We start from the raw sequence: 15,704 nt of genomic DNA on the forward strand, positions 1-15,704 counted from the left end.
AAAAAGTTTGGGAAAAAATTCTGCCTGCATAACTTTTTCTGTAATTTGTCTTCTGCATTTTATTAGGGACATTTGTATAAACATCCGGGATCTTTGACTTTTCTTAGATTGCATCTGCTTATTATCCTTCTGGACTCATAACCTCTATCTGTGACCTCACAAATAATTGCTGTTCAGATGATGTAAAAAATGTAAAAATGTAAAAAACAAAAATCCGCAAAGACAAATTGTAGGCAGGGATCACAGAACATGAAGTAAATTAACTAAACAACAGAGATCCTGGTTTTAGATATATGGCCTAAAAAAACACCACGGAAAATAAAAACAAAAATATAATCTAAGCACCCTAAAGATATAATTTGAAGTATTTCATCAAGTCAGTGGGTTTTTAACCTTATTAAAATTATTCCTCCTGCCATACATTTTAAAGTATGATTTTGCTACAATATTCTGAAATTTGATATAATCACTAAAATTAGTATACATTTAAGGGTAAAACATTTTAATAATGTTTAACTTATAAGGAATGTAACTCCATAGGAAAACATCATCAGAAAACTACAAGAGCCCATATATCCTTTAGTTAAATTTAATTTGTCAGATAGAAGTTATCTATTTACAATCAGTGTGTATTGTAACAATTTCTATTAATAAGGTCACTCAAATCTTCTAAAATATTAACTGGCTGCATAGCACATTTGACATTATTGCCTATACTGAAGAGGGAAAACAAATGGATTTACAATAAATTTTGGCTGATATGGATTCTGAAGGGTTCATGTGTTGAACTCTCCTTCTCCTTTTAAAACAAATACACCTAAAAAAATTGTTTGTTTAGAGCCTAATTTAGTTGTATATTTCTCACCATTTCATTACAACAATCACAACACAGTTTAATAGAAAAAAAAAAAAAAAAAAAAAAATAAAAAAAAAAATAATAATTAAAAAAAAAAAAAAAAAAAGAGCACTAAATGGAATAAAGTGTTCCCTTCCCCCCATTTTACATTCTGAACAGTGATTCCATCAAGATATTTTATTCAAAAATGTAATACACTGATTTTGTTTCATACTTATGACAAGAAGGCCTGAGTTGGTGGGGAAAGGAACAGTCAAAAAAAGCCTGAGAGGGGAAAAAGCTCATTTAATTAATTTACAATAATTTACAGCTCTTTTTTGTAAAAAGGCATTACAATTGATCACAAACAGGAGAAATCCTGGCTATTTTACAGTTCTAGGTACAGAATTTAAATATTCAAGCTTGTGATGAAAAGCGGCAAGGTGGTCGCAGTGTACAATGTAAACAAGTAGCTTTGGAAAGTGAACAAGGTCCTTGAGAGTTCTTTACTAAAAAAAAATAAAACAAAATAAAACCCAAACGCCTCATTCCTTCCTGATACACGATCACAGGTCAGTGTGTAAAAGTTCATTTACAAACATAATTTAAACTGTATTCAGCCTAAAAGCACTTTGACATGAAGAGTTTTATAAGATCCAGTCTGAATGGGGCAGTGTTGAGGTCCCTGTAAAAGTAAACATCTTCCATTTCTTAAAAAAAGTGCCACAACATTTGCAGCACAGTGCAGCATAAACTTTAAATACAAAAATATTTTTTTCTTCTGTTGGGATAATAGACCTTGCATCCTGGAAAGAAGTAACAATACTGCTACTGATAGAATATCCAGTCCATGTCTTTCAAGTCATGTAAGGCAATTACTGTGTTAGTTTACTGTATATGGCTAAAAGAAGGTCCAGAAAATGTTAGTCTTTGTTATGTTTTCCGGCTACTCCATGTATGTTCAGGTGTACTTTTGTGATCTGCTGAGTGTTCAAATGGAGATCTGTGTCCTAAGGGAGACCTTGAGCCATAAGGAGACCTCTGATCTAGTGGTGACCTTGGGCCACTACTGGAAGCTCTATGGTCCATTTGCCAGTCTGAGTGGTATCTATAGTCCCTGGAAGATTTATGATGGCTGTACTCTGAACTAGATCGGTGATCTGAGTGTATCCGGTGGTCTGAATGGGAACGGTGGTCTGAATGAGACCGACTGTCTTTTAAATTTCCTTCCAGGCTTGACCTGTGATCTCTACTCCTGTGGTCATCCAGCTTTCTATGTTTACTATCACTGTAGTATCTGAAAGATAGGATAAATTGTTATTTTGGTAATAGTAATAAAAACAAGGGTTAAAATGGTGGCAATCTAGCGGAATTATTTTAAGAGCTCATTCTTTTAAATTCTGCACTATACACAAAAATTAAGCTTTGGTGCTCAGAAACTTGGATATTCTTGTGTTTGTCAAAGGGAGCATATATATATAAAAACAGATGAGATATATACTTTGTCAAATTAGAAAAGATGAAAGTGTTATAAAATGAAGAGATTCCAATGAGCCTGGTAACCATAATTCATTCCATGCTCTCATGCCCCATCATCATTGATGTCTTACTTGTCCAGTGTTACTGAAATAGGTCTACCTCTTATGATATCAGAATATCAATTTTTCCTCCCATCCAACACAATTTCTTTCATTTTGATTGCCTATCGCTTCCATTGTCAGCCATCCTGTCTTATGTTGTCATCTTCTGCTTTTTTTGGGTTTTTTTTTGGTAGGGTCACAGTATTCACTCTATCAGAACTTTCTATTCCTTGAACTGATTTAAAATCTTACCTATATTACTATTTATGATAAGTTTATAGCGGAACACATAATGTGCTAGGTGTTTTTCCAAAAGAAAAGAAGACAAAGTCCTTGACGAAAGGAGCTCACAATCTAAGAGATAGAGGTTAGGGGAAGTAGTACAGAAGCAGAGGATTTGTATATATAGATGCATAAGGGAATGAAGGTGTCCAGTTTATTGCTTTGATCCTGAAATAACTCGAGTTTCAAAATGATGCTTAACTGCATCTTGGCAAAATAAGGTGTCTCTCTCTCTCACACACACACACACACACACACACACACACACACAAAATCAAACAATCTTTAAGAGGGATTTAAATGCACAGAGACTAGATGGTCTTGTGGATGAACTCAGGAGAGGCATTACATTATTGGGTAAGTGTGAAAGAAGGCACATTTTAATTATAGCACAGTATTCTAATCAACTGTGAGAAGATGTTGGATAAGTATCTACAATGACCTAACAAACTGGCAATTTGTTTTTGGTATGAACCACATATTTAACTGAAATGCACTTAAAAAATCCCCAGAAACAATACCAACAATAACAAAACAAAACATCCCTCCCCCAGATTTCTATGGATTATTAGCAAAACTCACCTGCTGTCCTGTTTGTAGTGATCCCAATCCCTGTGATCTTTTCCATTACTGAAGGCAGAATAGGGCCTTTTTCTAGAGTCGCTTTTTTTGTAAGCATCTCCCTGATGTCTGTCTTTGTGATGATCGTGGTATTGTGACAAATGTCTGTCAGAGGAATAACTGTCCCTGCTACTGTCATCATGGTTTGTATTCTCTTTCAGTCTTTCCACATCTGCTTAATAAAATAGATAGCTATGCTGAATGTGTGTTTCTGCGTAAGGGAATTTCATAAACTACAAAATTTCTAGTTGAAAAGTATGAAAGGATTATTGTACAAGACAACACTTCAACCTCTTAGATTTAACTGTGTCAGAGAAATACAATAATCTGTAACAGAAGCTAACAATGGGAGCAAAAATGTGTGAACTGAGAGAAGTTGGGGTTGAATAGGCAGAAACAAGAGTAGAAATGCAGAGTGGAATTTAGAGGTGGAGAGATAGAGATTATATAGGATCTAGAATGAATGGATGAAAAGTTCAATTTGATTAATTAAAGGACAGGAACCCAACAAAGTTTTTCAATGAGAGGTCAATGTGGGTAATGTTGCCTTTACCAGTGGAATTTTGAACAGTAGCAGGGGGATCAGAGAAAGTTATAGTATTCAAGGTGAGAAATGTCCAAGGCCTGGACAAAAGTTTTAGTAGTGCAACTAATGAAACAATGGCATTTTATTGTAATTCAGAGGAAGTAGTACCATGGCTTCATGAGTGATTGGATATATATATATATATAGTGAAAGAGGAAACAAAAAAGTCAAATACTGCATTGTGGCTGCAAGCTCATGAGATTGGGAGGATAATGTCACTATCAATGACAAAAGAGATATTGCATCCTACACCATAGATTGCTGGTTTCTGCTTCAAGTGAAGACTTTAGAATGCATGATAGTGATTACAACAACTGCAAGAAAACAAAAAACGAAACAAAAAAGCCCGTAACAAAAACAAAACAAAGAAAGAAAAAACTCATGTTGGAGCCTGGAACTTGTCTAGAGGCATCAAGTGTTTCTCTTTCTTAACATAATTAAACACAAAAGTGTATTTTCAAACGTGTTCTAATAAAAAGGATTGCCAAATAGCAAATTACTGTTAAAAACACTAGCTGCAGTTGGATTTGTGCTTGACTTAGTTTCACCAGCAAAAGTATGTATGCTGGGTCTCACTAAGTAAATCTATCTGTAGGGACAAGTTCACTTAATGCTAGGAGGAGTTTTAGAAGGTTTCAGAGTTATTGAAGTTTATTTCATTTCAAATACCCTACTCAAAAACATTTCAACACACCACCACCATGCAGAACTTCTTACCTGGATTTCTAATCACATGTGTGTTCACATTGCTGCTGATATTCTGGTCATTGTGTTGCTAAGAGAAATAAATACAACAATTGGCATTACTAAATCTCAAAATTACAAATACTAAGTGCTAAAACATTCCATCTGATCAAAAAGGTGATATTAACACACAAAAATATATCCTTTAAATCAGACATTTTCATTTGTAAAAGGTAAATTCAGAATCTATTAACACTTTACCCTCATAAAACAAGTTTTAATACTTCAAAAAAAAAAATCCTTTCAGAATGTCTCTAAATATAAAACAATATATTACCTGAGATTCCTGGCGTTTTTTGATTGCGTGTTTATATAGTTTGTGCAGCTTTCTGGCATCAAATTCTGTAAACTTTGAAACAAAAATCCACAAATTTCTAGAGAAAGGAAAAAAAAAAAAAAAAGACAGGTTAGAGTCTTCCTGCATACACTGGTTTTCCTTTATGCCACTTTGTATACAATGGGCCTGATTCACCATTGTGATATTTCAGTGCCACACTGGTGCAATAACATTGAAGTCAATGGAGTTGTACTGCAGTGGTGAATCATGTCCCATCGCTTGAGAAGGTAGCATATCTAGCAATACAACCAACAATTTTGCATAATTCTCTGAAGATATAAAGCACTAAATGCTACACATGTATTATTAATTCCTCTCTTTTTCTTTACTGCTGTGTGATGTTTATAATAATTAGTTTAGAATGCAGATATGACCATGAAGAAGTAATTGACATCAGTAAAAACTCTGCTAGTTAAGGGTGGAACAAACCATCCTGATGTGTAGAAAGAATAGTAAATATGGCAGGCGACCAGCTTGGCTAAACAGTGAAATCCTTGCTGATCTTAAACGCAAAAAAGAAGCTTACAAGAAGTGGAAGATTGGACAAATGACCAGGGAGGAGTATAAAACTATTGCTCAGGCATGCAGGAATGAAATCAGGAAGGCCAAATCACACTTGGAGTTGCAGCTAGCAAGAGATGTTAACAGTAACAAGAAGGGTTTCTTCAGGTATGTTAGCAACAAGAAGAAAGTCAAGGAAAGTGTGGGCCCCTTACTGAATGAGGGAGGCAACCTAGTGACCGAGGATGTGGAAAAAGCTAATGTACTTAATGCTTTTTTTGCCTCTGTCTTCACGAACAAGGTCAGCTCCCAGACTGCTGCACTGGGTAGCACAATATGGGGAGAAGGTGACCAGCCCTATGTGGAGAAAGAAGTGGTTCGGGACTATTTAGAAAAACTGGACGTGCACAAGTCCATGGGGCCGGATGCGCTGCATCCGAGGGTGCTAAAGGAGTTGGCGGATGAGATTGCAGAGCCATTAGCCATTATTTTTGAAAACTCATGGCGATCGGGGGAGGTCCCGGATGACTGGAAAAAGGCTAATGTAGTGCCCATCTTTAAAAAAGGGAAGGAGGAGGATCCGGGGAACTACAGGCCAGTCAGCCTCACCTCAGTCCCTGGAAAAATCATGGAACAGGTCCTCAAGGAATCAATTATGAAACAGTTAGAGGAGAGGAAAGTGATCAGGAACAGTCAGCATGGATTCACCAAGGGGAAGTCGTGCCTGACTAACCTAATTGCCTTCTATGATGAGATAACTGGCTCTGTGGATGAGGGGAAAGCAGTGGATGTGTTATTCCTTGACTTTAGCAAAGCTTTTGATACGGTCTCCCACAGTATTCTTGCCGCCAAGTTAAAGAAGTATGGGCTGGATGAATGGACTGTAAGGTGGATAGAAAGCTGGCTAGATCGTCGGGCTCAATGGGTAGTGATCAATGGCTCCATGTCTAGTTGGCAGCCGGTTTCAAGCGGAGTGCCCCAAGGGTCGGTCCTGGGGCCGGTTTTGTTTAATATCTTTATTAATGATCTGGAGGATGGTGTGGACTGCACTCTCAGCAAGTTTGCAGATGACACTAAACTAGGAGGCGTGGTAGATACACTAGAGGGTAGGGATCGGATACAGAGGAACCTAGACAAATTAGAGGATTGGGCCAAAAAAAACCTGATGAGGTTCAACAAGGATAAGTGCAGAGTCCTGCACTTAGGACGGAAGAATCCCATGCACTGCTACAGACTAGGGACCGAATGGCTAGGTAGCAGTTCTGCAGAAAAGGACCTAGGGGTCACAGTGGACAAGAAGCTGGATATGAGTCAACAGTGTGCTCTTGTTGCCAAGAAGGCTAACGGCATTTTGGGCTGTATAAGTAGGGGCATTGCCAGCAGATCGAGGAACGTGATCATTCCCCTTTATTCGACATTGGTGAGGCCTCATCTGGAATACTGTGTCCAGTTTTGGGCCCCACACTACAAGAAGGATGTGGAAAAATTGGAAAGAGTCCAGCGGAGGGCAACAAAAATGATTAGGGGGCTGGAGCACATGACTTACGAGGAGAGGCTGAGGGAACTGGGATTGTTTAGTCTCCAGAAGAGAAGAATGAGGGGGGATTTGATAGCAGCCTTCAACTACCTGAAGGGGGGTTGCAAAGAGGATGGAGCTCGGCTGTTCTCAGTGGTGGCAGATGACAGAACAAGGAGCAATGGTCTCAAGTTGCATGGGGGAGGTCCAGGTTGGATATTAGGAAACACTATTTCACTAGGAGGGTGGTGAAGCACTGGAATGCGTTACTTAGGGAGGTGGTGGAGTCTCCTTCCTTGGAGGTTTTTAAGGTCCGGCTTGACAAAGCCCTGATTTAGTTGGGAATTGGTCCTGCTTTGAGCAGGGGGTTGGACTAGATGACCTCTTGAGGTCCCTTCTAACCCTGATATTCTATAATTCTATAATTCTATAATTATGATTTGCTCACTTCCAGTCCTTTTTAAACCCGGAGGAGGCTCCACCTAGTGGACAAAGTACAGCTTGCAGGGGTAGTCAATTGTTTTTTGTCAAGGTCCAAATTTCTTGGTCAAGATATAGTCAATGTCCAGACTCCAGAGAAAATAATACAAAAATAATAACAATAATGATACGAAGAAGTAAATAAAGATTTCGGGGTCCATTAAAAAGCATCTGGCGGTCCGGATTTGGCCCACAGTCCGCCTATTGACTATCCCTAGCTTACACAATGATACACAATTCAGCATATGGAACATGAATCTGGCTTCAAAAATCCACTACACAATTCAAATTTTTTCTTTATAGGTCCTCATATGGTATTTTAAAACATCTGTAAGTAGATTCAAGAATGTGAGAGTTGGAAGCCAACAAAAATGGACAGAAATCACTCTAGTTAATAGAAACAGTGATGGATTTTTCCCTTTCGTTCATGAAAAATGTAGAATTACTTACTTCCTCCACTGTTTAATAAGTTCAGGATTTGTGTACTCTTTTAGACATTCAGTGATGTGATCCCCAATTTTGATTAGACACTGTCTAGTATGCTCCAGCTGTTCCCTTTCTGAAAGACCTTTTTCTGGTCTATCCAGCTGTTTCAGCGCTGCTTTAACAGGCCTCATTCTTTCTTTGCACTGTAAAGTGGAAAAAGGAATATATAAGTCAGGAGGGAGGGGGAAAAAGCTAAATTCTACAACATGACCCACCTTACTACTGTGATATTTACACAGGAAAAGACAGTGCTACTCTAAGCCAAATGAAACATCAAGCCTCTGGCTCACAGCTCTTAAAATTCTCTTTTACTACAGGTTTCCTTTGGAAAAGTTATAATTTAAACTGCTGCGATATTAGCTTCTTTATGAAAGCATTAGACTGTATTTAAGATTTAAGAAAATATTTTTCTTAGAAATAGGATATTACAAACAGATATGATGACTCTAGGTATTATAATTCTAATCTGTTGTCTTTTTTTTTTTTTTTTTTTTGACCTTTCAGCACAAATACACTATACTAGACCTGTGTCACTTTCAAGAAACTTGTATACAAATTCAGTGTCAAGACCATAAATGACAGTACTCCATAAATCCTGAAACAACTGGAGCCTAGAGGCAAAGTGACATTCCACTCAGGAAAGGATCTGCATTCCTCTTCCTCTCCTGTTGGGCGTGGTTCCCTACCCTTCAGAAAAATCTCTGCAGCGTTCTCTCAGACAGTCTTGCCAGTGGATTGATCCCTATGAATGAAGCTAAGACTACCAAGGAGATGCTGGTATGGACAGACAGATGAAACTCAGTTCAAGGTTTCCTTGCATGAGGAAGAGTGGAAGAGGCTGGCTTTCCTTGTCCCATATCCAGCCCTCCCAAACACCCATTTCTTCATGAACCAGTGAGAAAAAGTGGAAAGAAGGGGATATTTGGCTCTCCTTGAACCTATCTTGATTCTCTAAGTGAAAAGAGAGAAGGGGGGAGAAGAGGGGAGGCAAAGAGGACAGATTGAACTATAACATCTTATAGTGGAAGTGATGCTTTCAGTAGGTGAATAGGAGAAACTGTCAAAAGCAGGGTCTGACTGGACTATGTAGATAAGCTCCTGCCTGAAGGAGGACTTCTGGAGAGACTGCAGCAAAAGTGCTATGATCTCCAACACAACTTTGTCTCCTTCATCAACCTGTTCAGTGTCGTGAGCTCTAAGAGCACCTGGACTACTCTTATCTTTTTCTTATTATGACGAATATGGGGAAGAGTGTATTTTTTTAAAAAAACTCACACGGCCAGAGCATTCAACAGATACTCTTTATTCAACAATCAATTTGTAAGCACCGAGAGGGTAATAGGATAATAAGCAATAGCCAGCATAGATTTGTCAAGAACAAATTGTGCTAAACCAAAATAAGTCCCTTCTTTGACAGGGTTACTGGCCTAGCGAATGGAGGGGAAGCTGCAGACATGATAAATCTTGTTTTTATAAGGCTTTTGACATAGTCCGATATGATATTCCCATAAGAAAACTAGGGCAATATGGTCTACAGGAAATTGCTATTAAATGGATGCAAATCTGACTGAAAGACTGTAGTCAAAGAGTAGTTATCAATGGTTCACTGTCCATCTGGGAGGATGTATCTAGTGGGGCCCCACAAAGATCAGTCCTGGGCTGGTGGTATTAATATTTTCATTAATAACTTAGATAATAGAGTTGAGGGTATGCTTATAATATTTGTGGATGACATCAGGCTGGGAAGGATTGCAAATACTTTGGAGGACAGGATTAGAATTCAAAATGACCCTGATAAATTGGAGAAATGGTCTGAAATCAACAAGATGAAATTCAATAAAGAGAAGTGCAAAGTACAATAGATTTAGCTTATCAGCAACCCCTCCATTGCCAGCAAAGTTGCCATTATCTGGCAGTTGCCAATAAGCAGAAGGCAGGTTTACAAGCCTGCAGCTGGAGAAGGAAGTGCTTGGATGTCCCTTCCCTGGCCACAGATCTTCTTGCAGCTAGGGCAGCCAGTCGGGAGGGGGGACTGAAGCCCAGATTCTGGGGCTTTCTATATGAAACGGGGGGTGCTGAGGGAACACAGAGCTGTACGATACCTTCCCTACGCTCTCCAGGGATTGGGGCTCAGCATTTCCAAGTGCTTTCTTCCCTGTGTGCAGTCCCCGACAAGGCAAAGCCAGGAGAGTCAGGGAGTGGTCTGACATCCAAGCTGCAGCCCCCCTCCATATTACTGCCCTGCCCACAGCCTCCCCTCCCAGCCCACAGCCCTGACCTCATGCAGGTCCCCATGCACTAGCAGCTTTGTGGGGCTGCAGTCCCAGAAAGAAGCACTGGGACATGCTGAGCACTGGTGACAGGCAGCTTTGTGGGGCAACAGCCAGGGAAGGGACATTCTCCCAGCACTTTCTTCCCTAGCTGCAGCTGGTGTCTCTCTTCCAAAAAATGTTGCTAACTTGTTCATAAGCTGCGTGCTGATGCCAACATCTGAAGCCCCTTAACATAAAAGGCAATGGGATGAGATTGATTCTCAGCAACATGTTGCTATTAACTGGCAGTTGTTAATATCCAGGTTGCTATTAAGTGGAATCTCCGTATTACACTTACAAGGAAAAAAACCAAATGCACAAATACACAGTGGGAAATAACTGTCTAGGTCAGGGGTCGGCAACCTTTCGGAAGTGGTGTGCCGAGTCTTCATTTATTCACTCTGATTTAAGGTTTCGCGTGCCAGTAATACATTTTAACGTTTTTAGAAGGTCTCTTTCTATAAGTCTATAATATATAATTAAACTATTGTTGTAAGTAAAGTAAATAAGGTTTTTAAAATGTTTAAGAAGCTTCATTTAAAATTACATTAAAATGCAGAGCCCCCTGGACCGGTGGCCAGGACCCGGGCAGTGTGAGTGGCACTGAAAATCAGCTTGCGTGCTGCCTTCGGCACCCATGCCATAGGTTGCCCACCCCTGGTCTAGGTGGTAGCACTGTTGAAAAGGATCTGGGGGATTATAATGGATCACAAATTGAGTATGAGCCAACAATGTGAAAAAAGCTAATATTCTGGTGTGATCATTAACAGAAGGATATTTAAGACACAAGAGGTAATTATCCCATGCCACTTAGCACAGGTGTTCTAAGAAAGATGTGACCAAATTAGAGAGATTCCAGAGGAGAACAACAAAAATGACAAAAGGTTTAGAAAAATATACCTGTGAGGAAAGGTTGAAAAAACTGGGCATGTTTAGTCTTGAGGAAAAAAAGACCCAAGGGGTGAGTTGATTTTCTTGTTACCTATCTCTCTTATGGCCCCAACTATGAGTTAAACCAATCTGGGTTCTTTTAGATTCAGTGGGCCCAATTCAGGAGGAATGTAAAAGGGGGTGTAAACTACACGTTGGTAAACTGAGTATGGATGTTAGTCAAAGTCTGCACTGGTACAGTATATATAGAGAGAGCAAAAAAAGATGTAAATCATCTCTGAATCTGACATGTGCTACACCCAGACTGAAAATTCAACTCGGAGTCTAGGCAGTCTGAGAACTCCATGTTGCATCTAAGGTAATCTGTCACAATCTTCCCATTAACATTTTCTATTAAGGTACGATGAGAAACCGAGTGACAGTCAGCATGATAGTCAGTGTTAAGAAATGCTTCTTGAGCATGAACCTGACTGCTGGTTTGAATGAACATGGCATATTGTGTTTCAGTATGCATGTGTTATGGCCAAACAATGGGCCCAGTACATCCATCCCTCCTGAACATAGACAGGCCCATCTTCTAGATTGCAGGCCACATCTCCCTCAGCATAGGCAGAACCTCTATGATCAAGACAAGACGAAACAAAAGATGAAATATTACATTCGTCCATTCCTCACATAGACCTACAACAAGGATCCTCACATACGCCTACAACAATCCAAACTGATTCTAACCTATCTTGTCTGTGATGCACACAAATCTCAGGATTTCACATTTTTAAATGTTATATGTTGCTGGACATATGCCTATCAAATGATCTGTGACGAGATCAGAGCATATTTAGGCACCATGATATCATTGGGAGATCATTGTCATGATCCATTGTCATAGGATCTCACTAAAAAGGAGAGTGCATATTTAATATGTAACTCAGAAGTGCAAACACATCTGAAAAAGCTGCTATTGGGCTTGTGCAGAAATTCTGTAATGTTTGTCTGCATGAAGACAGAACTGAATCTTTAAAATATATATATATATATATATATATATATATATACACACACACACACACACACACTTCTGAGTTACATATTGAATATACATATATATCGCCCACACCTTTGGTGCGCTATTCTGAGACCTCACTGGCAATGGATCAAGTGCCACAATGCCTAAGCACATTGGTGTTAACTAAGCATATAGAAGCAGTTTTAATTCAGAACGTCATTCTTTTTGTGTTAAATAGCAGCATTAAGATAGCAATAAGGAACTTACTACACTGAATGTCTTCTGATCCAGTTCTTCAGATTCTTCAGATATAGGAACTGGCTCACTAATTGCAGTAATATGAACTGGAGTATCTGCTAATGTAGCTTTCTTGGTTTTGTCTCTGTCAGATTTGACTTCATTTATCTATAAATAAAATAATAAAATAGATCTGAAAAGGGAATTGCAGTTTAGTTCTACAATTATACTATCTTACTACATATATTGACCATTTACATATATTTAATTTTTCTTTCGTTTTTTTGCCTAGGGATACGGAAAGGAGTCTGAACGTTTCTTATCCCACTTGCACTTTCAGACAGCTAAACTATGTGGCAGTAAAAATAACAGAGCATTAAGTGATCTGAAATGCCTGTCTACCTCAAAACCAACCTGTGCTTTTTTTTTTTTTTATTAATTGTATTACATAATATACTGAAGTCTAATTACCTTCTCTTCCTTTGCTTCTTTTTCTTTCTGTGTGGACTCCTTTACTTTGCTTTCTCTCTTTTCTTTCATATCTTTTTCTTTTAATTCTTTCTTATCCTCTTTTTCTTTTTTCTCCCTTTTCAGATCCCTCTTGTTTTCCTTTTCTTTTGTTTCTCTCTTTTCTTCAACCTCCTTCTTTATACCAATATCTGGCTCAGATTTTTCATCATTTTCTTTTTCTGCTTTTATTTTTTTATTTGAATGTTTCACTGAAGCGATCTCATCCTGCAATATTTAAGTATAGGCATCACATTGCAAACTCAATTCCTAGTTTTACAAATTTTACAGTAGTCAGATTAAAAATATACCATTCTTCCTCAAAGTGTGATTTTTTAAAAACTTTAATACCTATAAAGTGCAGTTAAATCACACAGTGATAATGTAAAAACAATTACACTTCTGAAATTTAATAGGCATGTGCCAGAGAACGTTGAATTGGTCAATACCAGCTTTACGGGAACACAAGGGAATCACATTCTAGAAGTTTTCTTGAGAAGGAAATAGAAAAGTCAGTTGGGCAGTAATGATGCCCTAGGCACAAAGCAGTACAGCTTTATCTATAGCTCCAATGCTGGATTAATATTTCTAGCAAATTTTAAGTCATGGGTGGGGAACCTTTGAAATCACACAATGTCATTTTTCAGACTATAATCACAGTTTATTATGTAAGAATTCAGAATCCCATCAATATTACCACAGCTGCAGTTTTCTTTATAATTAGGGCCCTACCAAATTCATGGTCAATTTTTGTCAATTTCATGGTCATAGGGTTTTAAAAATTGTAAATTTCATGATTTCAGCTATTTAAATCTGATATGTCACAGTTTTTTAATTGTAGGGGTCCTGACCCAAAAAGGAATTGTGTGTGTGTGTGGGGTAACAAAGATATTGTAGGGAGGGTTGTGGTACTGCTACTCTTACTTCTGATGCTGCTGGCGGTGGCACTGCCTTCAGAGCTGGGCAGCTGGAGAGCGGCAGCTGCTGGCTGGGAGCCCAGCTATGAAGGCAGAGCTGCTACCAGCAGCAGCGCAGAAATAAGGATGGCATGATATGGTATTGCCACCCTTGCTTCTCCACTGCTGCCTGCAGAGCTGGGCCCTCAGTCTGAAGGTAGCAGCGCAGAAGTAAGAATGGCTTGGTATGGTATTGCCAGCCTTACTTCTGCACTGCTGCTGGCAGGGCGCCGCTGCTGCTCTCTGGCCACCCAGCTCTGAAGGCAGCGCAGAAGTAATGGTGGCAAGACTGCCACACACACCCTGCAACTTCCTTTTGGATTAGGACCCCCAATTTGAGAAACACTGGTCTTCCCTGTGAAATCTGTATAGTGTAGGGTAAAAGTACACAAAAGACCAGATTTCACAGAGGGAGACCAGATTTCACGGTCCATAACGCATTTTTTTATGGCCGTGAATTTGGTAGGACCCTATTTATAATTAAACTAAAAGGGATTAAACCTATTCCATAATGTTTAACTAACATAAGATTAACAATAGCTATCACAGAAAATATGAAGAACTCAAATGTTAAACATTTGCTAGGAGAATGCCATTCTAACTATTTTGTGTAAAAGCAATATTTAAGTGAGATGGAACAAACTGAACTACAGAAATGTTTCCTTTAACAGAACACATTTCAAAAATACCCACCTTGTTATCCTCCTCTTCCTCTTCCTCTTCATCAGATTTTTCTGAGAGCAGTGGAGAAGAATCACTTTTTCTCTCCTCTTTAACTTTTGCAAGTTTTACCACTTTATTCTTCTTAGCTCTTGTTTTCCTCCTCTTTGAGTTGCCCTGAATACAAAAACATCATTTTAATTCTGTCAACTGAAATGCCTCATTGCCACGAGCCATTCAGAAAGATTTGTTTCTATATTAAATAGAAGTTGATTTTATTAAATGGTATTCAGTTATACAAGTTACCTCGTTAGACCAGAAATGAGAAAGGGAGACAGCCTGACAATAAAGAGCACATACAAACTAAAGACAAAAACCCTACGTAATCTGATTTTATAAATCATTATTTGAGCTAGCCAGACATGCTCTGATTAAATGGTCATCAGTGTGGAGAACGACTGGAGGGGGTGGGGGTGATGATCTGCTAACAAGCAGATTACTACTTCATCATATTGTTAAAGATCTGAAATTTCACTTACTGCACCAGAAAGTCTTTGAGCTTCCTTCCTTGCAAGATCTTTATTGAGTAATTTAATGAGGTAGTCTGCGCGGGTCTGCAACTGCTTGGCCTGGGGTTTCTTATCCGGATCATCTGGTAGAATCTGAGAGGAGAATAAAAATCATCAAGTGTGAAAACCAGTATTTCCAATTTGGAAGATGCCAGAATGGAGAAGCAGCAGCAGCAGCAGGCTGGAGTAGCAAAAATACAGAGGAGAAGAGCACTGGAGATGGGAAAAAACTGCATGATTCTGAATCCACTCTGACACTATACTGTAAATGTGCTGGTGTGGAAAACTTTTTGAAACCCACTTTCAACTTTTTGCTCCTTCCCACTATGTACACTAATACAGGAGCCTCAACAGCAATTCACCAACACAAAAGTTACCAACCCTGGTTTTGTGTTTCTGCTCTCATAACACATAATTCAGCTAGGAGAAGCGGGGCTCCTGCATCACATGGCCATCAATGGATGGAACTTCCACCTCAAATAGCATACTTACTTCTAGTGAGTGGGGGAAATGAGTCAGGTGAGCAAACAGGGATGGGGAGCAAAAAACAAGAGTAAAAATGAATGCAAACAGCCAAAAAAGAAAGGGGATGAGAGAT

General features: G+C 38.9%; 1 protein-coding gene across 1 annotated transcript in view; it reads right to left on the reverse strand.

Annotated features, from left to right (window-relative positions):
• Window positions 1-959: 959 nt before the first annotated feature.
• Window positions 960-15,704, reverse strand: part of CHD1 (chromodomain helicase DNA binding protein 1) — a 78,374-nt gene continuing 63,629 nt past the window's right edge. Inside the window, exons 29-37 of the mRNA XM_024196562.3 lie at window positions 15,077-15,199; window positions 14,571-14,714; window positions 12,886-13,149; window positions 12,445-12,582; window positions 7,933-8,111; window positions 4,926-5,022; window positions 4,622-4,679; window positions 3,280-3,490; window positions 960-2,132 (exon numbers count right to left, since the gene is read on the reverse strand). Coding sequence (XP_024052330.2) covers window positions 1,769-2,132; window positions 3,280-3,490; window positions 4,622-4,679; window positions 4,926-5,022; window positions 7,933-8,111; window positions 12,445-12,582; window positions 12,886-13,149; window positions 14,571-14,714; window positions 15,077-15,199 — 1,578 coding nt within the window. The 3' untranslated portion in view covers window positions 960-1,768. The remainder of the gene's footprint in view (window positions 2,133-3,279; window positions 3,491-4,621; window positions 4,680-4,925; window positions 5,023-7,932; window positions 8,112-12,444; window positions 12,583-12,885; window positions 13,150-14,570; window positions 14,715-15,076; window positions 15,200-15,704) is intronic.

Source organism: Terrapene carolina, unplaced genomic scaffold (genome assembly GCF_002925995.2).
Source record: "Terrapene carolina triunguis isolate 2854851 unplaced genomic scaffold, T_m_triunguis-2.0 Scaffold69, whole genome shotgun sequence".
NCBI lineage: Eukaryota > Metazoa > Chordata > Testudines > Emydidae > Terrapene > Terrapene triunguis.